Below are 25285 nucleotides of genomic sequence, written 5' to 3'. Positions count from 1 at the left end.
GCGAACCCACAACTTTCTGGCCTGTAGCCCTCTGTGCTATCAACTCCTGTGTTGCCATTTAATGCTTACAGGATGAAGAACAGTTTCTAAAACTGCTTATCTAAGGCTCTAATCTGTCCAGGAAGTGAGGGAAAATGGTAGGAATGTTCTCTGCTATCCACTTTGATTTAATTATTATTTTGGGTATAGGGGATGGTTACTTGTTTTTTCCCCCCAAGCGTTGGGGGAGGGTTTAGATAAAATATATTTTGCTGAAGGGAGAGCCATCCAATTTCATTTCAGAGCGGCCCGATTTTCTCCATGTAACCCTTACTATAAAGAACGTTCACTCCCTAAAGAGAAGTATTGACAACCTCATGAAGCTCAACGGGTCTTAAAGATTATATTTTCAGTGTCCGGACTGTTTAAAAAAATATATATAATGCCGTTAATGAGTTTGTACATAGGGAAATTAGTGAAAAGTATTTAATGATTTATCTTTGGAAAGTGACAAAAAAACAATGTTATTTTATATGGCATGATGTCATTTTATTCATTAAAAATGTATGGTACCAGCGAAACTCAACAGCCACAAACTGTTGATACTTTAGTTTTCTTTGAAAAAGATATATAAAAAATAAAGTCAAGATATCTATGCGATTGTTAAATTGACCAAATACAAATGCTGGCTTTACAGTACATATAATTCCACATTAAAAATAAATGTCATATCTAAACATGTAAACCATACAAGTGAATGACTTCTGTATGAACATTTCATAATTAAAACAATCCAGGGTAATGACTTCACTAAAGTGATGTGATCATGCACACGCAGATACCTTCTATTTATGATAGATCTACTCTCAAAATATCAGTCTATAAATATATGTAAATTTTACAATGGTCATCAGGAGCTGTATTTAGCAGTGACACCTCTAACTTCATAGACCGCGTCAAGAAGCAGAAAAGGCCTGCATCTTTCATTATATTGGGCTTTGGGTATGAATTTAAACTTCAACAGAATTTCAATGAGTAGAGCTTTGTGCTAACAAAAACACTGAATTCACAGAAAGAGGTCAGTACAATTGTTAGTATCACATTAACATTTTCCCTGATAAATTATTTTAAGGAAATGGGATAATTTGGGCATGTGGGCTGCTTTTATGCCTTTCACTGTAAAGCCAAAGCTTTAGTTTTACTGGGGTGCTTTGGAGGGAATGACCAAAATAGCAGGACATTTGTAGAAAATTTTAAATGACTACACCCAAAATCTAAAATATTTATCTATTAGCACCTTGAGTGTGAAACAGAGACACCCCGCCTCTGTTTTGTTAAAAAGCTGAGGGATGGGCCTGGAGAAATGTAACCACTTAAATTCATAGACCGCGCTATGGATGCAAGGACTGACCCTCCAAGATTTGATGTACTGTGTTCTGATGGGGTACGACTAAACTATGGTCATGAGGCATTTCTAAGTAATATTCTTCAAGAAACAATTGATATACAATGAGAATACAAAACATTAAGAACACCTGCTCTTTCCATGAAAGACTGAGCAGGTAAATCCAGGTGAAAGCTATGATATATTATTGATGTCACTTGTTAAATCCACTTCAATCAGTGTAGGACTTTTAGCCTTGAGATAATTGAGACATGTATTTTGTATCTGTGCCATTCAGATGGCGAATGCGCAAGACAAAATATTCAAGTGCCTTTGAATGGGATATGGTAGTAGGTGCCAGGCGCACCAGTGTCTGTCAAGAACTGCAGCGTTACTGGGTTTTTTACGCTCAAAGGTTTCCCATATGTATCAAGAATGGTCCACAAACCAAAGGACATTGAGCCAACTGTGGGAAGCATTGGAGTCACCATGTACCAGCATTCCTGTCCATGCCCTGACGAATTGAGTCTGTTCTGAAGGCAAAGGGGGTTGTGGGGAGGTCTTCCTAATATTTTGTGTACTCAGTGTATATCATTAATTTATACGCTCAAAAATGGATGTAACAATTGTGAATTGGCCCTTTAAGTGCTTGCTCTGATAAAGTCTTACGAAAATGAAGTTCTCTGTGTGTTCATAAATTTAAAAAATTCTACAACGTACATGCATATAAATTGGTGACAATTGCCTTTTTTGTAACAAACTCACTACACACAGTGTATTTCCCATATAAAATGATCACAGCTTTTCAAAGTCATAAAAATGCTGTTCCGTGAAAAAGCTGGCTCATTTGCAGAATTTTTATAGTGCCACGTTGATCAAGCATGCTCGACATGATAAAAACCAACAATTCATTGGGGTAAACTTGATCATAGGCCTAACCTTCATATAATGCCAATCATAGTTAGGCTACCTGCCTAGTGGAATGTCAAGTGAGGGGTTCAAGGCTTATTGTAAGGGTCAGATGATGAGGATGGGCACTTACGAAGGTCTGGCTGGCACTAAGGCACAGGAGGCGCACTGCATCCTCCATGTTAGGTCACCCCTGTGAATTCTCTCTAGCTACGGACTGTATCACTGTTAATAACCACTCCTCCAACGTGTTCTTCTTCTAATCTCTCCACCATCGTGTCGCTGTCCATGTCCTTCAGCAGGTAAATGTCATCGTTGCCAGTCAGCATCTGTTGAGAAGTGAAGAAGAGCGTGAGAGATGGTTAATCTCATGCAATGCGAGTTTGATTCTCTTATTACTGACTGTCATAAGCACTCGATTGGTAGGATCTCATTCATCAACTCATTAACCATTCCTGGGAAATGCTTAAGCAGTTGTATGTTGACTGTGCATAGGCTATGTACTGTAAGCAGCAAAGCCCTTTTCATCAAGTGATTGTGAGTGTTCAATGCAAATGTTGTAATCTATGGTGTCAAAAATTGACAAATGCAAAGAAATCTATCACTGACACCAACCAAATGTAGTGTCAAAAGTAGTGCTTACCAAGTTTTTCTCATTGGGCTTTCTAGGGCCTGGTGATATTTATTCAACATAAAATGTGGTCAGCCCAGTGCAATGTGTAGCTGCAGGAATATGGTTCATCGGGACTTTTATTATGAAGTGGTTGCTACAGACTAGCCCTGCTAGAGCTGCCCCGGTCAACTGTAAGTGCTGTTATTATGAAGTAGAAAAGTCTAGGCGCAACAACGGCTTAGCCGCAAATTGGTAGGCCACACAAGCGTATAGCGCGTAAAAATAGTATGTTCTCAGTTGCAACACTTTATTGAGTTCCAAACCGCCTCTGGAAGCAATGTCAGCACAATAACTGTTAGTCGGGAGCTTGATGAAATGGGTTTCCATGGCCGAGCATCCGCACACAAGCCTAAAATCACCATGCGCAATGCCAAGTGTGGGCTGGAGTGGTGAAAGCTCGGCGCCATTGGACTCTGGTGCAGTGGAAACGCGATCTCTGGAGTGATGAATCACACTTTACCATCTGTTAGTTCGATGGACAAATCTGGTTTTGGCGGATGCTGGGAGAATGCTACCTGCATCAATACATAGTGCCAATTGTAAAGTTTGATGGAGGAGGAATAATGGTCTGGGGCTGTTTTTCATGGTTCAGGCCAAGCCCCTTAGTGCCAGTGAAGGAAAATCTTAACGCTATAGCATACAATGGCATTCTAGACGATTCTGTGCTTCCAACTTTGTGGCAACGGTTTGGGGAAGGCCCTGTCCTGTTTCAGCATGACAATGCCCTATTATCAAGGGCTTATTATCATGTCAGCAGGATATTAATTTTCATTGTGCAAGATTAACTTTTCACATCTTAACCTGGAATAGGACTGCAATAATTTGAGAGAAATCAAATTCAAACTTAGTTCTCTCATTGACAAACATGAGAACAAGTCACACTTGCTCTGCTTGAGCATGAAAGATAGGATATCAAAAACGAATCCTCTCAAAAGGGAAAGAGAGGCCTCTGAACAGGAACAAGTGTATTTGTTGTCATTGGGGTTTACATAATGTCCGTTGTGCACAGCTGGTGCGTCATTTTCTGTTCAGGCTTCATTTTGTGTTCATTTCCCAATGATTCTACATGTTAAATCCAGGATATCTGCAGATTCAATTAAGTTGAATTTAAGACCTTATTAATGCTACTCGGAATGCAATTTAAATACAAATTTTAAGGTCTGCGTGCTCCATACACCTGCTAATATTCCCCTCTAGAAATGAGCCCATGTTGGCAAAAAAAGTAGTATTTTTGGGGCTAGCTCTTTCACCAAAGGCTTTAGCCTACATGGCTCATATTATCAGGCAGGTGTGCCATTTTAGCCATGAGCATTTGTCCTGTAGCCTAAGGAATTTAGTAGCATAGTGGCTATGCTATAGATGGCGGAAGCATGGGGTTGCCCATCTGCATTTGTTTAGGCTACCCCAATGGGCTAATTATTAGCTAGATTTCAAACTAAATGTTCAGAATTTTGGCTTCGATACCAATACCACCTTAATGTTCACTCAATAGAGTTAGGCTGAAATAAAAATGCCTTAAAGTCAAATTTACACTGGGTGTGCAAGCTTTTGATTCAGCACTGCTCATACAACAGAGTCAGCTTAACAAGGTCCTGTTGAGCAGTGAATTTGTAGAATCTGGTGCTAGAGTTGTGCTGAAATAAATGTCTACTCACCCAGTAGCTCTCCTGGAGGTATTATGATATAACATTTGAACATTAGCCTACAACCAGAAAGTTTAATAAAATAATTCCCTCATTCATTAAATCAGTTATCAAATAGCCATACTTCAAAGCAAGGTAGCTAAGCAGGAGGGCTCTAGACTGACTTTTTCCACTGCCAAGTAAGACACGAAAGAAGTTAGATGAAATAGCTCACATGTTCAGGGAATGCATAATGGATATTTTGATGTGCAACATGTCAAAATAGGATCCAGAATAATCAGATATCTTTTGAGAGATGAATTTGCCTGCATGTTTTGTGCATATTGGCCTAGGCTATATGCTACATAATTTATCACCTGAGGAAATGGGAAATCGAAAAACATTAGCAAGATTGCTAACTCTAAATATTATATGGTTTCTAGATAGCAATGCAATTGATCTAACAGTACATTTGATGTTCTACAAAAACTTTCCATTGGTAGACCTATATAGGCTACTTGATGCCTATTCACCACAAATGGCGCCCTCCACTCCATTTTGCCAGCACAATCTCAATTACATACTATGCTTATAAAGTGGTGTTATTTCCTCTATATTGACAGTTGAGAAATAATTGGTATACTCATAAAGCAGAGACGTTCCTCTTTTTAACAGTAAGTTGTTTTAAAAACTGTCTTTCCTGCAATTAGCCTACATTTTGAAATGTTGCTCATCTGTCAGTACGCTTGCGCCTATCAGAATGGATCTCTTCCTTTACTCCTTGTGCAAAGAGTGGAGCGGGAGTGAGAGCCAGCAACGAAACAAGGAAAGGGCAGATACTTTCATTGTGGGAAGCAGGTGAATGCACATTACTGTTGACCAAATAACGGTTTTAGAACCAAAATATCTGCAGGCATGTTGTGTAGCCAAATCACCGATGGAAGCAAAATTGTCAGCAAAGCAAAACTCTAGTCTTGGTGTCTATCAAATTGTAAAGGCTACCTTGTTATCTCCTCTGGCAACGGACCGACGCGCACTGGCACACGCAGAGGCGCACACGTGGATAGTTCTCTAACATCTTGAAAGTGCGCCTTGAGTATTATGACGTTCAAAAGGTTTTTTTGCCGTGGTGGCAACAATTAAGTAGCTGCACAATATAACGGAAACACTAGTCACTTCCTTCACATTTTTTAAGACCTTTGAAAACAGATAAATGAATTTAAGACTACGAACCTCCGGACACCCTGTGAATTGCCACCGTTCTTTGACAACCTGCAGGTTGTGTGCACAGCCAACATTTGTGTTGGTCTATCTTTTAAACAATGTCTTGTTCAGTTTTAGGTGTCATACTCTGGCTGTTCCTCTATGAACACAGAAGGTCCGTTGTTGCTTACCCTGCTGGCCAGACAGGACACGTCCAGACAGGAGACCCCCAGGGCTATCAGACAATGCCACACCTGTGGACACACACAAAGAGGGTAGGAGGTCAGAAAAGGGTCATTGTACTTCCTATAATAGTTTACAATGAATCTTTCCAAACCCTGCATTCAGTATTCAGCATTGAAAAGTAATCACCTCATTCTGGTGTTAATATACAGTGTTGTGTGCTAATCTAGCCCGGTCCATGGTGTTATAATGACTGCTATAAAAACTCACCAGGTAGCCCACAAAGCATAGGTATGCTATACAAAGAAAGCCCGCCAGCACATAGAGAGCCACACTGCTTAGGCTGGTCACATAGACCACCACAAAGTGCATGTTGATGGCACAGACCACCAGGATGACCACCCCTCCGCCTATCTTCCACACCCTGAGGAGCACAGGCACAGCTGAGATGGTAAGTTGGCACAATGATAAATTGTCACCGTCATCACATGTATGACATCATTTCTCTATCATTGCAAATACAGAAAATCTAACTGCATCCACAATGGCACCCTTATTTCCTACAGGCCCTGTTCAAAAGTAGTATATTATGTAGGGAATAGTGCTGAGCGATGAACCAAAATTTCAGGTGGGGTTCGGTTATTAAACAGCTAATTGACAGACGTCGGTTCAATTAGTTTCTCTAGAGAAATCAAGTAATTCACAAGATAAATTAAGTCAAGAACTATGTTGGATGCTGGTCTCATTGGAAGTTGTAGTTTTCATTCGGCAAATATTCAACCTAGCTCAACACAGAAACTTGGTAATTAACTATAATGAATGACCATAATCCATTGCGCCTGTTCTTTCTGGCCACAGAAAGAGGCGGATACACACAGACCATAGGAGACCGCATGAAAGAGGAATGACAACACAACGAAGAGAGGGACAGACAGTTTGTGAGGTAGCTCTACCTGATTGATAGTTTAGCTACTACTATCCTACCTAAATAGGATGACTTGTTCAATGGGAAGCACAGAAATAACAGATGGTTGCTTGAGCAGAGATGAGCTGGAGTCTCGTGTGGCTCAGTTGGTAGCATGGCGAGTGCAACACAAGGGTTGTGGGATCAATTCCCACGGGGACCAGTACAAAAAAAAAAAACGTAGCTTTCACTACTGTAAATCACTCTTGATAAGAGCATCTGCTAAAATAACTCAAATGTTCCACTATAAGTTCATGGTGTTTGCCTACAAAACAAAAAGAGGAACTGCCCCTTCCTACCGTCAGGCTATGCTCAAACCCTTAATCTCAACCCGAGCACTCCGTTCTACCATCTCTGGTCTCTTGGCCCTCCCACCGATAATGGGAGGGCAGCCCTCACTCTGCCCAATCTCTTCTCTGTCCTGGCACCCCAATGTTAGAACCAGCTTCCCCCTGAAACTAGGACAGGAGAGTCCCTTCTCATCTTCCAAAAGCACCTGAAACCATTACTCTTCAAATAATATCTTAAATAATCTCCTCCTCACCTCAACTACTATGCCTGTAATATGTGGTTGTCCCACCTAGCTATCTTAAGATGAATCCACTCACTAACTGTAAGTCGCTCTGGATAGGAGTGTCTGCTAAATGACTCAAAATGTAAATGTAAAATGAGATGATGATTTAAAAGGAATTAAATTATAAAGTCATCAAATAAAAACTAAGTAATATACTTTAATACAATATTTCAGTTGTGTAAGTAATGTGAATACATTTTGGTTGAGAAGCAGTAATAGGCATTCACTACCATCATGGGGCTCTTATTGTTTTATTCTGTGTTGTTACAGAATTCAACCCACTGTCAGTGGCAGGAAAAATGCAGGTGATGGCTGAGGGAAGCTCTAAAATAATTTTTAAGTCATTATTTCAAAATGCATTTAATGTTTAAAATAATACTGATTATTTTTTAATAACCGAACCAACCTCAAAAAGCACTAATCGCTCAGCACAAGTAGAAAAGTAGGTTATATTTGAGACTCATCCCTGTCATCACGTCTATGAATTAATTGGTCTATCGGTGAAAACACAGAACCAATCGAAGTCATATAATAATAATTTGGTGGGTGCTTATATTTTTCATATTTTATGTACGTATGAATTATACGCATCTGTGAATCGGAAATGTGTTAGGTTTTTTTGCATATTACAACTCCCCTAAGAGTCAGGGTCAGCCATTATCAAAGGCAACCCTGGAGCAATTAAGGTTAGGTACCTTGCTCAAGGGCATATCGACAGATTTTTCACCTTGTCGGCTCAGGGATTCGAACAAGCGGTTACTGGCCCAACGCTCTAACCCCTACCTGGCAGGAGACCTGCCGCCCATCTCTGGGGTAGAGGGTTATGATGACTCACAGTCCATTAGCGAAGTCATTCATGATGGATGTCAGACTGGTGAAGGTCAGGATGGGGATCAGAGCAAACGGCAGCTATAGAACAAGGAAAGGCAGAAAGAACAGTTAAAACTGACTGCATTCAGTCCCCTTCTATACCTTTGAATACAAGTATCAGCATAACACCCTAAAAGACTCCCAGCCAGCCCTGATTAGCTGCACTGGGAGGACAGCAGTACCCAGTCTCCATGGTGTTCCCTCTCTAACCTGCATGTCCCCAGACCCAGCCTCTACTCTCTCTGACCTGCCCCCTTGTCTCCTCTCTCTGACCTGCATGTCTCCAGCCCTCATGTCTCCTCTCTGTCAAGCCTCCCTGTCTCCTCTCTCTCTTTGTCCTCCATGTCCCCAGACCTCCCACTCGCTCCGACCTGCATGCTCTGCAGCACGTTGAGGAAGTCGTTCATGCCCGTCAGGTGCTGCACGTCCTGGAAGATGGCCACCAGCAGGGTGGGGAAGATGGCGATGGAGCGGGTGAGAAGAACCCGTGCAAAACGGGACCAACGCAGATTCAAGAAACCCTGAGGCAGGGGCAAAGAGAGAGAAAACTAACAGTCAACACACCTACACAAAACCCATTATCACCCACACACACACACACTAATGGTTAACAATACAATTTGCAAACGCTCTCAAACACACAGAAAATGAGTATATCAGCACGTTCTCACCTCCATGACAAACTGGCCAGAGTAAGTGCCAGTCATGGTGGAGCTCTGTCCTGCAGCAAGGATCCCGATGGCCCAGATGTAGAGGGCTACAGGGCCAAAGAAACAACCCAGCACCACCCCCTGTATAGTCAGAGAGAGACAGACAGATACATACAGAAAGACAGTCCCCTTTATGGTTATGCATCTTATCAAGACCTAAATAAATGTTATTTCATGACAAATTTATTGACAGATCCTGTCATTTCCTATCACAGGAGCCATGTAGACTGTTGTTAATCCATTAAAGACGTACCCCCTTGTAGATGTCCACCTGTAGCCTGCTGTTGTCCAGGGGGAAGAGGTCTGTGTGTGGACTGTCTGATGCATTGCACATTGCATTCTGTGACACACAGAGAAGAGCAGCAGCACATCACAAACAAAGGACGTCACTGATTTAGAGGTGCCATACTGGCCATGCTATATTACTATTTATAAACTGGGTGGTTTGAGCCCTGAATGCTGATTGGCTTATTGCCGTGGTATATCAGACCGTATACCATAAGTATGACAAGAGTTATTTTTACTCTTCTAATTAGGTTGGTAACCAGTTTATAATAGTAATAAGGCACATCGGAGGTTTGTAATATATGGCCAATATACCACGACTAAGGGCTGTGTCCAGCCACTCCATGTTGCGTAGTGCATAAGAACAGTCCTTAACCGTGGTATATTGGCCATATACCACTCCTCCTCGGGCCTTATTGCTTAAATAAAACATCTGTAAAGGAGTGTTACATTCTGAGACATAAGATGACATGCTGGGTCTGGTTAGTCATTATACCCACCACTTCAATGTTGGTTTTCTCGTAGAAGGCCTCGGCAAACACTGCTACAACGAAGACGTTGATGAGGAAGGAGATGAAGAGAGCGATAGCCGACTCGATGAAGTAGTATTTGTTGGCCTCCTTCACCTCCTTCTTGTTCCCACGATCTATTGACCGAGACTAGACGATAAAATATCATTCATATTATTTAAAATATAAAATCACAATTGCTGTGACATTGGACTTTCAGGTTGTTTGCCCCAAAAACTGTTGCAATGATTCTGTTCCAATTATTCTCAAAATGTATTCACTAATATTATATACAGTGCCTTGCGAAAGTATTCGGCCCCCTTGAACTTTGCGACCTTTTGCCACATTTCAGGCTTCAAACATAAAGATATAAAACTGTATTTTTTTTGTGAAGAATCAACAACAAGTGGGACACAATCATGAAGAGGAACGACATTTATTGGATATTTCAAACTTTTTTAACAAATCAAAAACTGAAAAATTGGGTGTGCAAAATTATTCAGCCCCTTTACTTTCAGTGCAGCAAACTCTCTCCAGAAGTTCAGTGAGGATCTCTGAATGATCCAATGTTGACCTAAATGACTAATGATGATAAATGCATTCCACCTGTGTGTAATCAAGTCTCCGTATAAATGCACCTGCACTGTGATAGTCTCAGAGGTCCGTTAAAAGCGCAGAGAGCATCATGAAGAACAAGGAACACACCAGGCAGGTCCGAGATACTGTTGTGAAGAAGTTTAAAGCCGGATTTGGATACAAAAAGATTTCCCAAGCTTTAAACATCCCAAGGAGCACTGTGCAAGCGATAATATTGAAATGGAAGGAGTATCAGACCACTGCAAATCTACCAAGACCTGGCCGTCCCTCTAAACTTTCAGCTCATACAAGGAGAAGACTGATCAGAGATGCAGCCAAGAGGCCCATGATCACTCTGGATGAACTGCAGAGATCTACAGCTGAGGTGGGAGACTCTGTCCATAGGACAACAATCAGTCGTATATTGCACAAATCTGGCCTTTATGGAAGAGTGGCAAGAAGAAAGACATTTCTTAAAGATATCCATAAAAAGTGTCGTTTAAAGTTTGCCACAAGCCACCTGGGAGACACACCAAACATGTGGAAGAAGGTGCTCTGGTCAGATGAAACCGAAATTGAACTTTTTGGCAACAATGCAAAACGTTATGTTTGGTGTAAAAGAAACAGCTCATCACCCTGAACACACCATCTCCACTGTCAAACATGGTGGTGGCAGCATCATGGTTTGGGCCTGCTTTTCTTCAGCAGGGACAGGGAAGATGGTTAAAATTAATGGGAAGATGGATGGAGACAAATAGAGGACCATTCTGGAAGAAAACCTGATGGAGTCTGCAAAAGACCTGAGACTGGGACGGAGATTTAACTTCCAAAAAGACAATGATCCAAAATATAAAGCCAAATCTACAATGAAATGGTTCAAAAATAAACATATCCAGGTGTTAGAATGGCCAAGTCAAAGTCCAGACCTGAATCCAATCGAGAATCTGTGGAAAGAACTGAAAACTGCTGTTCACAAATGCTCTCCATCCAACCTCACTGAGCTCGAGCTGTTTTGCAAGGAGGAATGGGAAAAAAATTCAGTCTCTCGATGTGCAAAACTGATAGAGACATACCCCAAGCGACTTACAGCTGTAATCGCAGCAAAAGGTGGTGCTACAAAGTATTAACTTAAGGGGGCTGAATAATTTTGCACGCCCAATTTTTCAGTTCTTGATTTGTTTGAAATATCCAATAAATGTCGTTCCACTTCATGATTGTGTCCCACTTGTTGTTGATTCTTCACAAAAAAATACAGTTTTATATCTTTATGTTTGAAGCCTGAAATGTGGCAAAAGGTCGCAAAGTTCAAGGGGGCCGAATACTTTCGCAAGGCACTGTATGTCATAGTGAAGGTCTATGATGGCTCTGGGGCGGCAGGTAGCCTAGAGGTTACAGAGGAGAGCCAGCAACCGGAGGCAGGAAGTGAGCTGGCAAACTGGAGGATTGCTGGTATCAAATCCCAGTTTTCATGGGCACACAAATTCAAAATAATGTATGCAATTGCAAAATCAAATGCTTCCAACCAAAAGATTCACCTTACCTTGATACTTAAAACCTAAATCGATGCAGTCAGTGGTTCTTCAATAATTATGCATTCGGTGTCCAGCTGATTAGTAAAGCTGTGATATTTTCACATCATCTGATCCAAGAAGGAATTTTCCAAATGACAATCAAGAGACAAACAGCTGTTGTGAAGGCACATGTGATGCAACAACAGCACAAGTGCTGGAAAAAAAAGAGTTTGCGAGGAATGTCCAGAACAGGTATTCCCAAACGGGGGTACCCCAGTTGCCATCGGGTGTACGCCAAATAAAAATGTGATTCACATTTTCAAACAGTCCATTTAGATTTTCCAACGGGTTTATACATTTGAATGAGGTTTTATTTCCTCGCCTGAGTAGCCTCATTTCACTGCCAAAAATAGTGAAATGAGCGAAAAAACAACACAATGTCGAATACGGGTAGCCAAGTCCAATAATTAACATCCAATCACATTAAACCGTTACTCTCTCGCGGGAATTCCAAAAGTAGCTGCTGCTCATTCCGCTTGCTTGAAAACTGATAAATTGTAAAAATAAATAATTAAAAAGTAAGGCCCGAGTCCATAGAGACACATACCAGCTCTACTGGTAGTACTGCTACGACCAGCAGTACTACACCTGTCGACGACACAAGTTGTTCTGCTTTCACAAGCACATCCAATGCTAGCATCAGTAATTCTACATGTGTTGTTAGCATAGCTAGCATGGACACTGACAGTTGTGAATCTGATGCAGCCGAAGAGCTACTGCCCCCTTACCCGGGAAAGCCCCGAACAATAGACAAGGACGTTGGACCATCGAAGAGGCGCAAATATGATGAGAACTACATTGATTTGGGGGTCACTTATATAGGGAGTAGTGCCTTTCCTATGCGCAAAAGTACTATCTCACAACTCAATAAAACCTTCACTATTGCGCAGACATTTAGAAACAGAACATGCCAATTTCAAAAATAAGCCACGGAAGTTTTTTGAGCGTGAATTAAGATGACTTTCAAGTAGTAAGACATGTATAAAAGCAACAGATACCATTAATAAGGGGCTAGAAGTGTCTTATATGATGATCTACCAAGTGGCTAGGACAGGAAAGCCCCATTCTATTGTGGAGGACTTAATTCCTCCTGCTGCGGCGGATTTGGCTGGGACAATGCTGTGGGAAAAAAACTATACAGACAATGCCTTCATCAAACAATACTGTTTCCAAACACAGTGACATGGCAGGAGATGTTTTGAAACAATTACTGCTTAGCATACAAGCGAGTGAATTCTATGCATTAAAGCTGCTTAAGTCAACAGACGTGGCGGGCCAGGCACAGCTCCTTGTATATGTTCATTACGCTTATGGGGGGTTCAGTTAAGGAAGACATCTTCTTCTGCAAACCAGGACAGGAGGGGATCTTTTTAAAGTACTGGATAGCTTTGTGACATCAAATGGACTTTGCTGTTCAAGATGTGTTGGTATCTGTACTGATGGCGCAAAAGCCATGACAGGGAGACATAGTGGAGTGGTAACGAGCGTGCAAGCAGTTGCTCCCGATGCCACTTGGGTACACTGCAGCATCCACGAGAGGCTCTTGCTGTCAAAGGAATGCCTGACAGCTTGAAATACGTTTTGGACACTACAGTGAAAATGGTTAACTTTGTTAAAGCAAGGCCCCTGAATTCTCGTGTATTGTCTGCACTATGCAATGATATGGGCAGCAACCCGTAACGCTTTTACAACATACAGAAGTACGCTGGTTATCAAGGGGCAAAGTATTGACATGTTTTGTTTTTTTTTTAAATTGAGAGACAGGCTTAAAGTTTTCTTTACTGACCATCATTTTTACTTGTCTGATCACTTGCATGATGACGAGTTTCTCACAAGACTGGCCTATCTGGGTGATGTTTTTTCTCACCTGAATATAGGATTACATGGACTCTCTGCAACTATATTCAATGTGCGGGACAAAATTGAGCCTAAGATTAAGAAATTAGAGCTCTTCTCTGTCTGCATTAACAAGAACACACAGGTCTTTCCATCATTGATTTTTTTTGTGTGCAAATGAACAAGCTTATGGACAATGTCAAATGTGATATAGCGAAGCACCTGAGCAAACTGGGTGTGCAATTACGCAGGTACCTTCCCGAAACGGACGACACAAACTGGATTATCCCTTTCATGCCCTGCTTCCTGTCCACTTATCGATATCTGAACAAGAAAGCCTCATCGAAATTGCAACAAGCGGTTCTGTGAAAATGTAATTTAATCAGAAGCCACTGCCAGATTTCAGGATTGAGCTGCGCTCAGAGTATCCTGCCTTGGCAAATCATGCTGTTAAGACACTGATGCCATTTGCAACCACGTACCTATGTGAGAGTGGATTCTCAGCCCACACTAGAATGAAAACTAAATACAGGCACAGGCTGTGTGTGGAAAATGATTAAAGACTGAGACTCTTTCCAATACAACCCAACATTGCAGAGTTATGTGCATCCTTTCAAGCACACCCTTCGCATTATGCTGAAGTGAGTTATTCACAATTTTCAATGAACAAATAAGGTTTTAAATGTAAGATGGCTAAATAAATAGCAAAATAATTGAATATTATTATTTGTGCCCTGGTCCTATAAGAGCTCTGTCACTTCCCACGAGCCGGTTGTGACAAACTCATACTCATTCTCATGTTTAATTAATGTATCGTATAGTGTGTGTGTGTGTGTGTGTGGCAGGCTTACAATGATGGCAAAAAACAACTGAGTGTCAGCTGACCCTGGTGATAGAGGGGATACACAGCTCGAGGTTGAATGTTTGAACGGGTACGGGACTATAAAAAAGTTTGGGAACCACTCGTCCAGCATATTTTGGAGTCTCATTCATTACGCAAGTCAAGACAGTTGTGCCTGGTTCTACCTTGGCTCAAAATATCCCTAGCAAATTGATATGGATCTGTTGTTGTCTGCTTGATTTACAGAAGCATCGTGTTAGATTTAATAGAGAACGCATCAAGGTAATGAGTTCATATGAGTCTGCTGTGTGCAATTGTGTAGTGATGGGTTTGGATTTCTGAGCTTTAACTATTATTAATCATAAGATCTAATAGAGACATGAGGGGTGCAATAGTTGAGGGTTTACACCATGAGTTGTCTGTAGGAGGAAGGGTTATGGTGGGTGGGAGGGGCTGAGTGCAGGGGAAACGGTCACACGCACGTGGCAGTACTGATAAGGGGAGAGAGCCGTGGATGAGGGGGTCGAGGTCAGGTCAGGTTAAGGGAAGAGGAACCGTTTATTTCCCATATCACTTAGTTTCCTACCTAGTAATAAAGCAATGTTTAGCGAGAAGGAGGAGACCCCACCCAAAGTGGGGTACATATACCACCACTATTGTAACCATGTCTTTGTCGATTCACCTGTTCGATCCTTTGGGAAGAATACATTTGGTTTAAGCCTTCATAGTCCGTCGAGTTCTTACACTGATAATTAGAACCTAACAGTAGGATAGACCAGGGGTTCCCAAACTTTATCACCCCCTTCCAGCATTGGGCAACATCCTGCACCCCCGCTGAGCATGAGTCACGCCTATTTATATGGGTAAATGCACTGTTCATAACACAAACTCTTCACAACCCACTTGTTGGTGGAGAGAATTTTTCAGGTTAAAGCTCATTTCATGCTATTCTACATATTTTGTCATGGGATGCAAAAAAAAAAATCTGCAATTTTAAATCAAGTTTTCTTGCAATTCAATACATGTTGCCATGTCTAATGTGTCACTAAAAGATACTAAAAAATAGCACCAATATCTATGGTCTAAAAAAACATTAGCTGACATGGGCCAGTTAATCTGGACATTTCTGACAAGTTATAAATAGCTCTCCAAGGTCTGCAATGACTGACATGATAAGAGGAACTGATTCCAATTTCAAAATTATACCTTGTGCATTCTACTACTACAACTTTCAAGAGTAAGTTTAAAGCCAGACTGAGTTCCTTTAACCTCTTAGATGTTGATTTCCACAGACAGAGTTCCTTTAACCCCGCGCACAGTTTGGGATCCACTGGGATGGAATATTGCGCAAAACCAAACCATGTTCCTATGATTTATTCTGGATATAATGACAAATTATACTGAACAAATATGTAAACATTCTTCCACTGCAAATCTACCATTCCAGTGTTTTACTTGCTATATTGTATTTACTTCGCCACCATGGCCTTTTTTTTGCCTTTACCTCCCTTCTCACCTCACTTGCTCACATTGTATATAGACTAATTTTTCTACTGTATTATTGACTGTATGTTTGTTTTACTCCATGTGTAACTGTGTTGTTGTATGTGTTGAACTGCTTTGCTTTATCTTGGCCAAGTAGCAATTGTAAATGAGGACTTGTTCTCAACTTGCCTACCTGGTTAAATAAAAGGTTAAATAAAAATAAATTGCAACAATTTCAAAAGGTTTTTATTAAGTTACATTTCATACGAGGAAATAAATCCATTAGGCCCTAATCTATGGATGTTACATGACTGGGAATAGAAATAAGCATCGGTTGGTCACGGATACCTTAAAAAAAAAGGTCCCCACAAATAGCCTCAGGATATCGTCACATTATATCTGTGCATTCAAATTGCCATCAATAAAATGCAATTATGTTTGTTGTCCGTAGCTTATGCCTGCCCATACCATAAACCCACCACCACCTTGGGGCACTCTGTTCAGTGTTGACATCAGTAAACTGCTCGCCCAAACGATGCCATACATGTGGTCTGCGGGTGTGAGGCCTGTTGGGCGTACCGACAAATTCTCTAAAATCACGTTGGAGGCGGCTTATGGTAGAGAAATTAACTTTAAATTATCTGGCAACAGCTCTGGTGGACATTCTTGCAGTCAGCATGCCAATTACAAGCTCCCTCAAAACCTGAGACATCTGCACATTTTAGAATGGCCTTTTATTGTCCCCAGCACAAGGTGCACCTGTGCAATGATCATGCTGTTTAGATCAGATTCTTGATATGCCACACCTGTAAGGTGGATGGATTACTTTTGGCAAAGTAGAAATGCATATGCATAATGTGCATATGGAACATTTCTGGGATCATTTATTTCAGTTCATGAAACATGGGACCAAAACTTCACATGTTGCATTTATATTTTTGTTCAGTGGGCTTATTCACAATATGTTCTGGTAATTAAATAACATGACAAATACATTTTGTTTTCCATGTTACACCTGCAATTTAAACAATACGAGGGGCTTAAAGACGACAACTTGAATTTGGAGCTCAGAAATTAAAATACTCAAATAGGCCAGCCTTAAAAATTAGACATTGTTGCTTGAAAAGCCCTTGTAATTATTGGAGACAATTTATAAGTCATAATTAACACCCTTATAATTATCTGTAATGAGAGAGATGTCGCCACTTTCGTTTGTTTCCTGCTACTTCAATTGAAGGGTGGCAGGGTAGCCTAGTGGTTAGAGCGTTGGACTAGTAACCGGAAGATTGCAAGTTCAAACCCCTGAGCTGACAAGGTTCAAATCTGTCATTCTGCCCTGAACAGGCAGTTAACCCACTGTTCCTAGGCCGTCATTGAAAATAAGAATTTGTTCTTAACTGACTTGCCTGGTAAAATAAAAGGGTGTTACTCTACTCTGTTGAGGTAAAACCATGTGCGGTTATTATGAGGACGACAACATCCAATGTTGGCTTCAACTTGGCTTTCCATACAAATCCTTCCGTTTAAAAAAGCAACCTTTTTGGTCACTTTCTCATTATAAAAACAGCGACTGTGAGATTAAAAATGGTGAGATTAATGCTACCGTTTTTTATGTGTGCCTGCGTCTGCCATAGTCTACAGAAAATAAATGCATGCATCCAATCTATTTCGTCAGGCAATGTCCACATTATTCTCACATTTAATCATTTGAATATCAATACATTGGCAAGGCCTACAAAATGCATTATTCTTAAAGTGATAATGGTCTACTTTTTCTGACACTTTTAGCATGTTTTTTTTTTGGGGGGGGGGGGGTGTCTGTATTAGGCCCTATATAACATTGAGGTCCTTGAACATTACAATTAAGTATTTTAAAAGGTCCATGAAAGTCCTTGAAGTTGACCTATCGATGTCTGTATGAACCCTGCTTAAAGGATGTATAGTCCTAGGCCTATATTGTTGTATAGCTGGAGTTATGGGCCAATTTGCATATATTCATTCCTCTAAGTACATATGTGGAACTGCATGAAAATCTTTTTTATTTACGTTTCAAAGCATTTTTTAATGTTGATCCCAATGTCACACATTGGCCCCATTATTTATAGAAAGACCCTTACGTAAGCCTATGTATGTCTATCTTTCGGAGGCGTTGGGTTAAAAGCGGAAGTCAAATTTCGGTTGGCCCTTGTTTGGTCTTAAGTCATAGTGAAGGTCTGATTCCTTGTACTATGTCCCAATTACTTATTTGACTAAACTGTACTGTCACAGTAAAGGCATTTAGCTCTTCTTACACTATGGGCCGTACGCACCCTCTGTTGCGCCTTGCGGTCGGATGCCACAGTTGCCATACCAAGAGGTGATGCAGCCAGTCAAGATGCTCTCAATGGTTCAGCTGTATAACGGAGGATCTGAGGGTTCATACTATGTCAAAGCAGGTCTTTGACTCCCCTGCACCATGTCATAATGCAAGAGACCTACCTTGACGAGAGCTGAGTGCAGGTAGATGTTGTGGGGCATGATGACGGCTCCTACGATGCCCACAGCCTGCTCCATCTGGGCAGGACCACAGCCCTCACAGTACGGCAGAAACATCCCCTTCAGCAGCTCCCCCTGGTCCGGACGCACCATTACATACTACAGGCACATACAAGAAAAGACAGTCAGATACACATACGCAGAAACAAAAACCTACCAAATTCTATCAAAGCTACGGTATATATTATCAACCACGGGAGAAGTTGGAAAGTGTTAATGATCAATACAGAGAAAAAAACTTGTTCTTACCTCATACCCAAAGCTTACAGCCATGATTGTAATGAGAAACCCAAAGAAGGCTTCAAGTTTTCTCAGGCCTAAAAAAGTTGAAAATCACATTGAAACACACCCAGGCAGAAATTGATACACACCAGTACCCAAGAACCATTACATCACATACACATCTTGGTGTGCGTCAAAGAAACACTCACCATATTTATCTAGAAAGAGGAACACAAAGGTGTCAATGATGGTGATGAGGACACCTCCCCAAAGTGGAATCCTGGTAGATGGCAAACAACAATGTTAGTTTGAGTCCAATAAATTGACCTCTAGAGTGGCCGTTTTATGCCTATGTCTACATCCCAAAAGTCACTGCATGTCTGCATCTCCACTTTTGACCAGAGGCACCCTATTCCCTATATTGTGCACTACTTTTGAACAAAGGTTATACAGTGCATTCATTATACAGTGCATTCAGACCCTTTGACTTTTTCCACGTTTTTTGTTATGTTACAGCCTTATTCTAAAATGGGTTAAATCGTCCGTCCGTCCCATCTCCCTGACCCAGTCTGTAATACCTACATGTTTCAAGCAGACCACCATAGTCCCTGTGCCCAAGAATACCAAGGTAACCTGTCTAAATGGCTATTGCCCCATAGCACTCACATATGTAACCATGAAATGCTTTGAAAGGCTGGTCATAACTTACATCAACATCCCAGACACCCTGGACCCACTCCAATTCGCATACCACTCCAACAGATAACACAATCTCTATTGCACTCCACACTGCCCTTTCACACCTGGATAAAAGGAATACCTATGTGAGAATGCTGTTAATTGACTACAACTCAGTATTCAACACCATTGTGCCCTTCAAGCTCATCACTAAGCTAAGGACCCTGGGATTAAACACCTCCCTCTGCAACTGGATCCTGGACTTCTTGATGGGCCGCCCCCAGGTGGTGAGGGTAGGCAACAACATATCTGCCACGCTGACCCTCAACACAGGGGCCCCTTAGAGGTGAGTGCTTAGTCCCCTCCTGTACTCCCTGTTCACCAATGACTGCATGGCGCACAACAACAAACACAATCATTAAGTTTGCCGATGACAACGGTGGTAGGCCTGATCACCGACAACGAGACAGCCTCAGGGAGGTCGTCAGAGACCTGGCAGTGTGGTGTCAGGACAAAAACCTCTCCCTCAACGTCAGCAAGACAGAGGCGCTGATTGTGGACTACAGGAAACGGAGGGCCGAGCACGCCCCCATCCACTGGGCTGTTGTGAGCAGGTCGAGAGCTTCAAGTTTCTTGGTGTCCACATCACTAAGGAACTATCATGGCCAACAAACATCAACACAATAGTGAAGAGGGCATAACAACACTTCTTCCCCCTCAGGAGGCTGAAAGGATTTGGCATGGGCCCTGAAATCCTCAAAAGGTTCTACAGCTGCACCATTGAGAGTATCTTGACTGGCTGCATCACGGCTTGGTATGGCAACTGTTTGGCATCTGACTGCAAGACGCTACAGAGGGTAGTGCGTACGGCCCAGTATATCACTGGGGCCGAGCTCCCTGCCATCCAGGACCTCTAGACCAAGCGGTGTCAGAGGAAGGCCCTAAAAATGGTCTAATACTCCTACCACCCAAGTCAGACTGTTCTCTCTGCTACCGCATGGCAAGTTGTACCGATGCACCAGGTCTGGAACCAACAGGACCCTGAACAGCTTCTACCTCCCAAGCTAGAAGACTGCTAAATAGTTCAAAAGTTAACTAATTTTCACTTTATCCCTACCTATACATACAGGTATTACCCCTGCATATCGACCCAGTACTGGTACCTTGTGTATATAGCAAACTCTTTGTGTTATTATTTTTCTATTTCTTCTACTATTTATATGTTTGTCTCTACATTGTTGGGAAGGTCCCGTAAGTTAGAATTTCACTGTTCGTCCACACTTATTTACGAAGCATGTGACAAATAGAATTTGATTCTTAGTGTAGTAAATTGTAGTCTAGTTGGGCACTGGCTGGTGGTACTGTAGCTACCTGCCAACAGAGAGGAGGTTGAAGGCAATGGCACAGCCAATGACCTCCTGCATGTCTGAGCCAATGATGGCCAGCTCCACCATCAGCCACAGGATAATACGAGGAACCTGGGAGTGAGGAGGGGATGGAGGTGTGAATAACAAGACTGGATATAACACGCCCAGCAACCACATTAAATTACATTAAACAAAACCAAACCCTTTTATATGGTGTTATCCCAGAGTGTGTATGAAGAACTGGAGTGTGTGTGTAAGGCGAGGGAGGGATACTCACAGTAGGGTACTGGCGGTTGCAGACCTCTGCTAGGTGCATCCCTGTGACAACCCCCAGGCGTGCAGCCAACCTCTGCAAGAGGAGGCCGATGATGGTAGCCCCTAACAATACCCACAGGAGCTGAAAGAGGGAGAACGGTACAATGGTAATGAAGCATGGGATTAAATGAGTCAATGAAAGAGATAACTAAGAGCAAAACGACCAGAAGGAACAGGGAATGCTGATTATAGAATTGAATGGAATAAAGTACAACTTCACTGTCAAACGGAGATAGAACTTTGCAGATTAAATCATTTTTTGCCATAGTTTTTGAGCATAGTACCCCTGCCGCGAGAGAGTGAGGTCACCCGTGGCTGATGTTGTGTCTGTGTTCACCTTGAAGCCAGCTTTAGCTCCAGACTGTAGATCAGACTCGATGTTCCCTGGGTCCAGATAGGCAATGCTCATCAAGAAACCAGGTCCCGTAAAGGCCCAGAGTTTACGGAAACTGAACATCTGAATGAGAGAATCACAAATAGCACAATTAACACCTGAAAATAAATCTTAGCGTGAAGTATTATCTGTCATTGAAGTTACAATGATTCATAATTTCTAAACTATTCTATAGTCAAAGCAACTTTGTGTATATCACTTTATACAGGTCATAAACTTAATGTAATAGGCTCTGAGGCCCTGTGATGTCACAGACTGAGGTAACAATAATCCCTGTGATGTCAGACAGATAACAATCCCTGTGATGTCATAGGCTCCATGACTCAATAATCATTGTGATGTCATACCTGGTGAGGTTATAATAACTCTTGTGATTCCATAGGCTCGATGACTCAATAACTTTGAGGTCAGAGTCCATATGCGGTCATGAAAGCCCTTAAATGCCATAGGCTCTGAGTTAATGCCGCGTTCAAAACATCTCAAACTTTCGACTTGGAAATAGAGCTCACCTTTATATTTCCAAGTCAAATGTTTGAGTTTCCTACTTGGAAAGTATCAGAATCAACCAATAGAAAGCTCTACGCAAAACAATATATGCACACTTTTAACTCTGAGGTTCTGAATTGTCTTGAAAGAACCATAGTATTCCTTGTGATGTCATAGAACCTGGGGGTCATAGGCTGTGTTAATAATCCCTGTGAGGTCATAAGCCATGTAATGGCCTCAGTACCTGGGTGACATCCTCTGGGATTGGCACCTTCTCCTCAAAGTATGTAGAGAAGGGCTCGTCGTCCGGGGCCCCAGACACTGTTGAGGATGGCGGAGAGATGGAGCTGTGCTGGTCCTGGGTGGTCTGGATAACCCCATTCTCCAGTGGAGGCTCCTCTGAAGAAAGGAGGGGGGGGGGAGAGGCAAAAAGGTCCCTCAACAATTTCAACAAAAGCAGCATGTTGCCTATACTTCATTCTGTTGACATGAAAACATCAATTGTGAGCATATGACCCTAAACAATATGAAGAGATTCTATTCTTCCCCCACTATTCCCATGACAAGCCATCTGTTCTATACAGCACCAGATAAAAGCAGACCTTCATTGGCAACCTTGCCAGAGTCAACAGATTGAAAGCTCTACTTTCATTCTCCACAATCATTTCTGTCATTAATGTCATAAATGCCTAGAAGGCAGCATTTGCCATTTTCAACAAGAAAGTGCCACATATAGCCCGGTACATCAAAGTCATGTGTAAAGAGTGCGTCAATCAATACTCTGAAATCAGCTGAGTCCACAGGAAGGACCCACAAACCTGTTTTGACACAATTTTAAACACTTCAGGTTAAAAAGTAAAAGTAGATGTAATGTCAACAATAGGTTAACGCAAGACGACGAAGGACACCTTTTTCTCTGAAGGCATTTGTCTACATAAATAGGCTATATCTAGGCCTAATTATACATCTAGAAAGTAAACAAAGAATAGTACTTCAATGCTATATATGCATTTCCTTAAAAGTTAAAATATTAACAGACTGATCAAACGACTGTTCACGACACGTGATATGAATAAATATTCATTGGTAGGCCTGATCACCGACGACGTTGAGACAGCCTATAGGGAGATCAAAGACCTGGCAGTGTGATGCCAGGACAGAGTATGTGAGCGGAGGGAGGAGTGGAGAGTGCCTAATTTGACTGGAGCGCAGAGCGAGTTTCCCCAAAGGCTAGAGCGTCTGCCTTGTCTGCCTTTTCGCCCGCAACAATTTTGGTCCAGTACCGCTCACTTCGCGAGTTCAGGGCATGCCCAGCCCAGCATGCATTTGTAGGCTACTTGGGTGCTGCTATAAGCCCATTGATTTAGCTACTGTCATGGAATTCGCTAAATATTTTCATAAAGAAACTGATAAAACACAAAGGTGCTTACAAAGATGAGGAGTAACAAGAGTAAGAGAGGGAGTGCGGTGATGTAGTGTCCACAACTAATGAATCATTGTGGAATCTGAAAAGACACATATCCTAAAAGCTTGATAGTGTACTACATGCATATGCTAACAGAAAGGAACGAGGTTGGTAGCTAGCTAAGTGAGTCATTGTAGCCAACCATTTATAAATGAAAAATCGGATCTCTTAAAAGTTTAGTTCATTTTCGTTCTATTATCTCCACACACACACACACATTGATTTTGGCCCAATAGACCTGACATATGACCTCTTTCAAGGAGCTTTCTGTTTTGATAGGGCTATTCTGCCTAAAAACCTTTAAGCCTACCATCCAGATTTTTTTTGTTTTAACTCTGCATCCCTGGCCAGTCAAGCAAGAGTGGCACGAAGGGTGTTAAGCATCCCTATTGGCTCTGCAAGAGTGGAGAAAGGGTATTCTCAGCTTAAGGCTCATGCAACATTGCATCAGCCTGAAGCTACAAACTCTGGTCAAACTCGTGTTTCTAAAAGTGAATTCAAAAGGCAACACATTTTTCGTTTCATTTTTAAAATTATTTTACCTTTATTTAAATAAGCAAGTCAGTTAAGAACATATTCTTATTTACATTGACAGCCTACACTGGCCAAACCCTAACCCGGACGGCGCTGGGCAAATTATGCGCTACCCTATGGGACTCCCAATCACGGCCGGTTGTGATACAGCCTGGAATCAAACCAGTGTCGGTAGTGACGCCTCTAGCACTGAGATGCAGTGCCTTAGGCCGCTGCGCTACTCGGGAGCCCATTTAATTCAAGGGTCATAGCCTATATGCACAATTTATAGACTATAATGATTTAATACAACAAAATGTGGCTTAAATGCTGAGTGCTTAATGTTACCACCAGCCTAGTGTGTCGCACAAACAAATGATTCACAATTAATTTCTTGTAGGCTATAGCCTTGAAATAGGCTAATATTATAGTCTAAATAATTCATTTTTTAGGCTACCTGTCTGGCTACTGACCTAGTGTTTATATGCTGTTTAATACGACATGTAGCCTATTTGAAATTATGAGCTCCTCTTAGTCACCTTTCCATGTTGCTTAATAAAATACTCATCATTCAAATCATATGGTTTGGTTTCAATACTTCAAAACCAAATGGCAGGTCTAGGTAGTTAAAAATAGATGGGAAGAACCTCTTAACTCCGCTCACATACTCTATGCCAGGACAACAACCAGCAGGACAAAAGAGCTGATTGTGGACTACAGGAAACAGAGGGCTGAGCACGCCCCCCATAGTGCTTCAAGTTCCTCGGTGTCCACATCACTAACACACTACATGGTCTAAACACACCAACACAGTCGTGAATAGGGCACGTCAATGCCTCTTTCCCCTCAGGTGGCTTAAAAGACTTGGCATGGGTCGTCAGATCCTCAAAGTTTTATAGCTGCACCACTGACAGCATCTTGACTGGCTGCATCACGGCTTGGTATGGCAACTGCTTGGCATCCGAGTGCAAGGTGCTACAGGTGGTAGTGCATACGGCCCAGGACATCGCTGGGGCCGAGCTCCCTGCCATCCAGGACCTCTAGACCAGGCCGTGTAAGAGGAAGGCCCTAAAAATGGTCTAATACTCCTGCCACTCAGACAGTTCTCTCTGCTACCGCATGGCAAGTTGTACCGA

The 25285-nt window shown here is 41.9% G+C and overlaps 1 protein-coding gene across 3 annotated transcripts in view; it reads right to left on the bottom strand.

The window, feature by feature from the left end:
- Nucleotides 1-447: 447 nt before the first annotated feature.
- Nucleotides 448-25285, bottom strand: part of LOC135539854 (natural resistance-associated macrophage protein 2-like) — a 43839-nt gene continuing 19001 nt past the window's right edge. For 2 of the 3 annotated variants that reach the window (XM_064966036.1, XM_064966035.1), the window contains exons 3-17: nt 22416-22570; nt 21629-21748; nt 21254-21373; nt 20981-21087; nt 19141-19211; nt 18959-19026; nt 18653-18808; nt 9857-10015; nt 9325-9411; nt 9033-9152; nt 8733-8882; nt 8327-8400; nt 6224-6377; nt 5962-6024; nt 448-2601 (exon numbers count right to left, since the gene is read on the bottom strand). In XM_064966036.1, the coding sequence (XP_064822108.1) occupies nt 2479-2601; nt 5962-6024; nt 6224-6377; nt 8327-8400; nt 8733-8882; nt 9033-9152; nt 9325-9411; nt 9857-10015; nt 18653-18808; nt 18959-19026; nt 19141-19211; nt 20981-21087; nt 21254-21373; nt 21629-21748; nt 22416-22570 (1727 nt within the window). In that variant the 3' untranslated portion in view covers nt 448-2478. Of the gene's footprint in view, nt 2602-5961; nt 6025-6223; nt 6378-8274; nt 8401-8732; nt 8883-9032; nt 9153-9324; nt 9412-9856; nt 10016-18652; nt 18809-18958; nt 19027-19140; nt 19212-20980; nt 21088-21253; nt 21374-21628; nt 21749-22415; nt 22571-25285 lie in introns of those variants that run through there. The other variant, XM_064966037.1, reaches the window with a different exon arrangement.

Source organism: Oncorhynchus masou, chromosome 5, assembly GCF_036934945.1.
Source record: "Oncorhynchus masou masou isolate Uvic2021 chromosome 5, UVic_Omas_1.1, whole genome shotgun sequence".
Lineage (NCBI taxonomy): Eukaryota > Metazoa > Chordata > Actinopteri > Salmoniformes > Salmonidae > Oncorhynchus > Oncorhynchus masou.
Note: the sequence above shows the minus strand (reverse complement) of the source record. Positions and strands in the feature narration are given on the sequence as shown.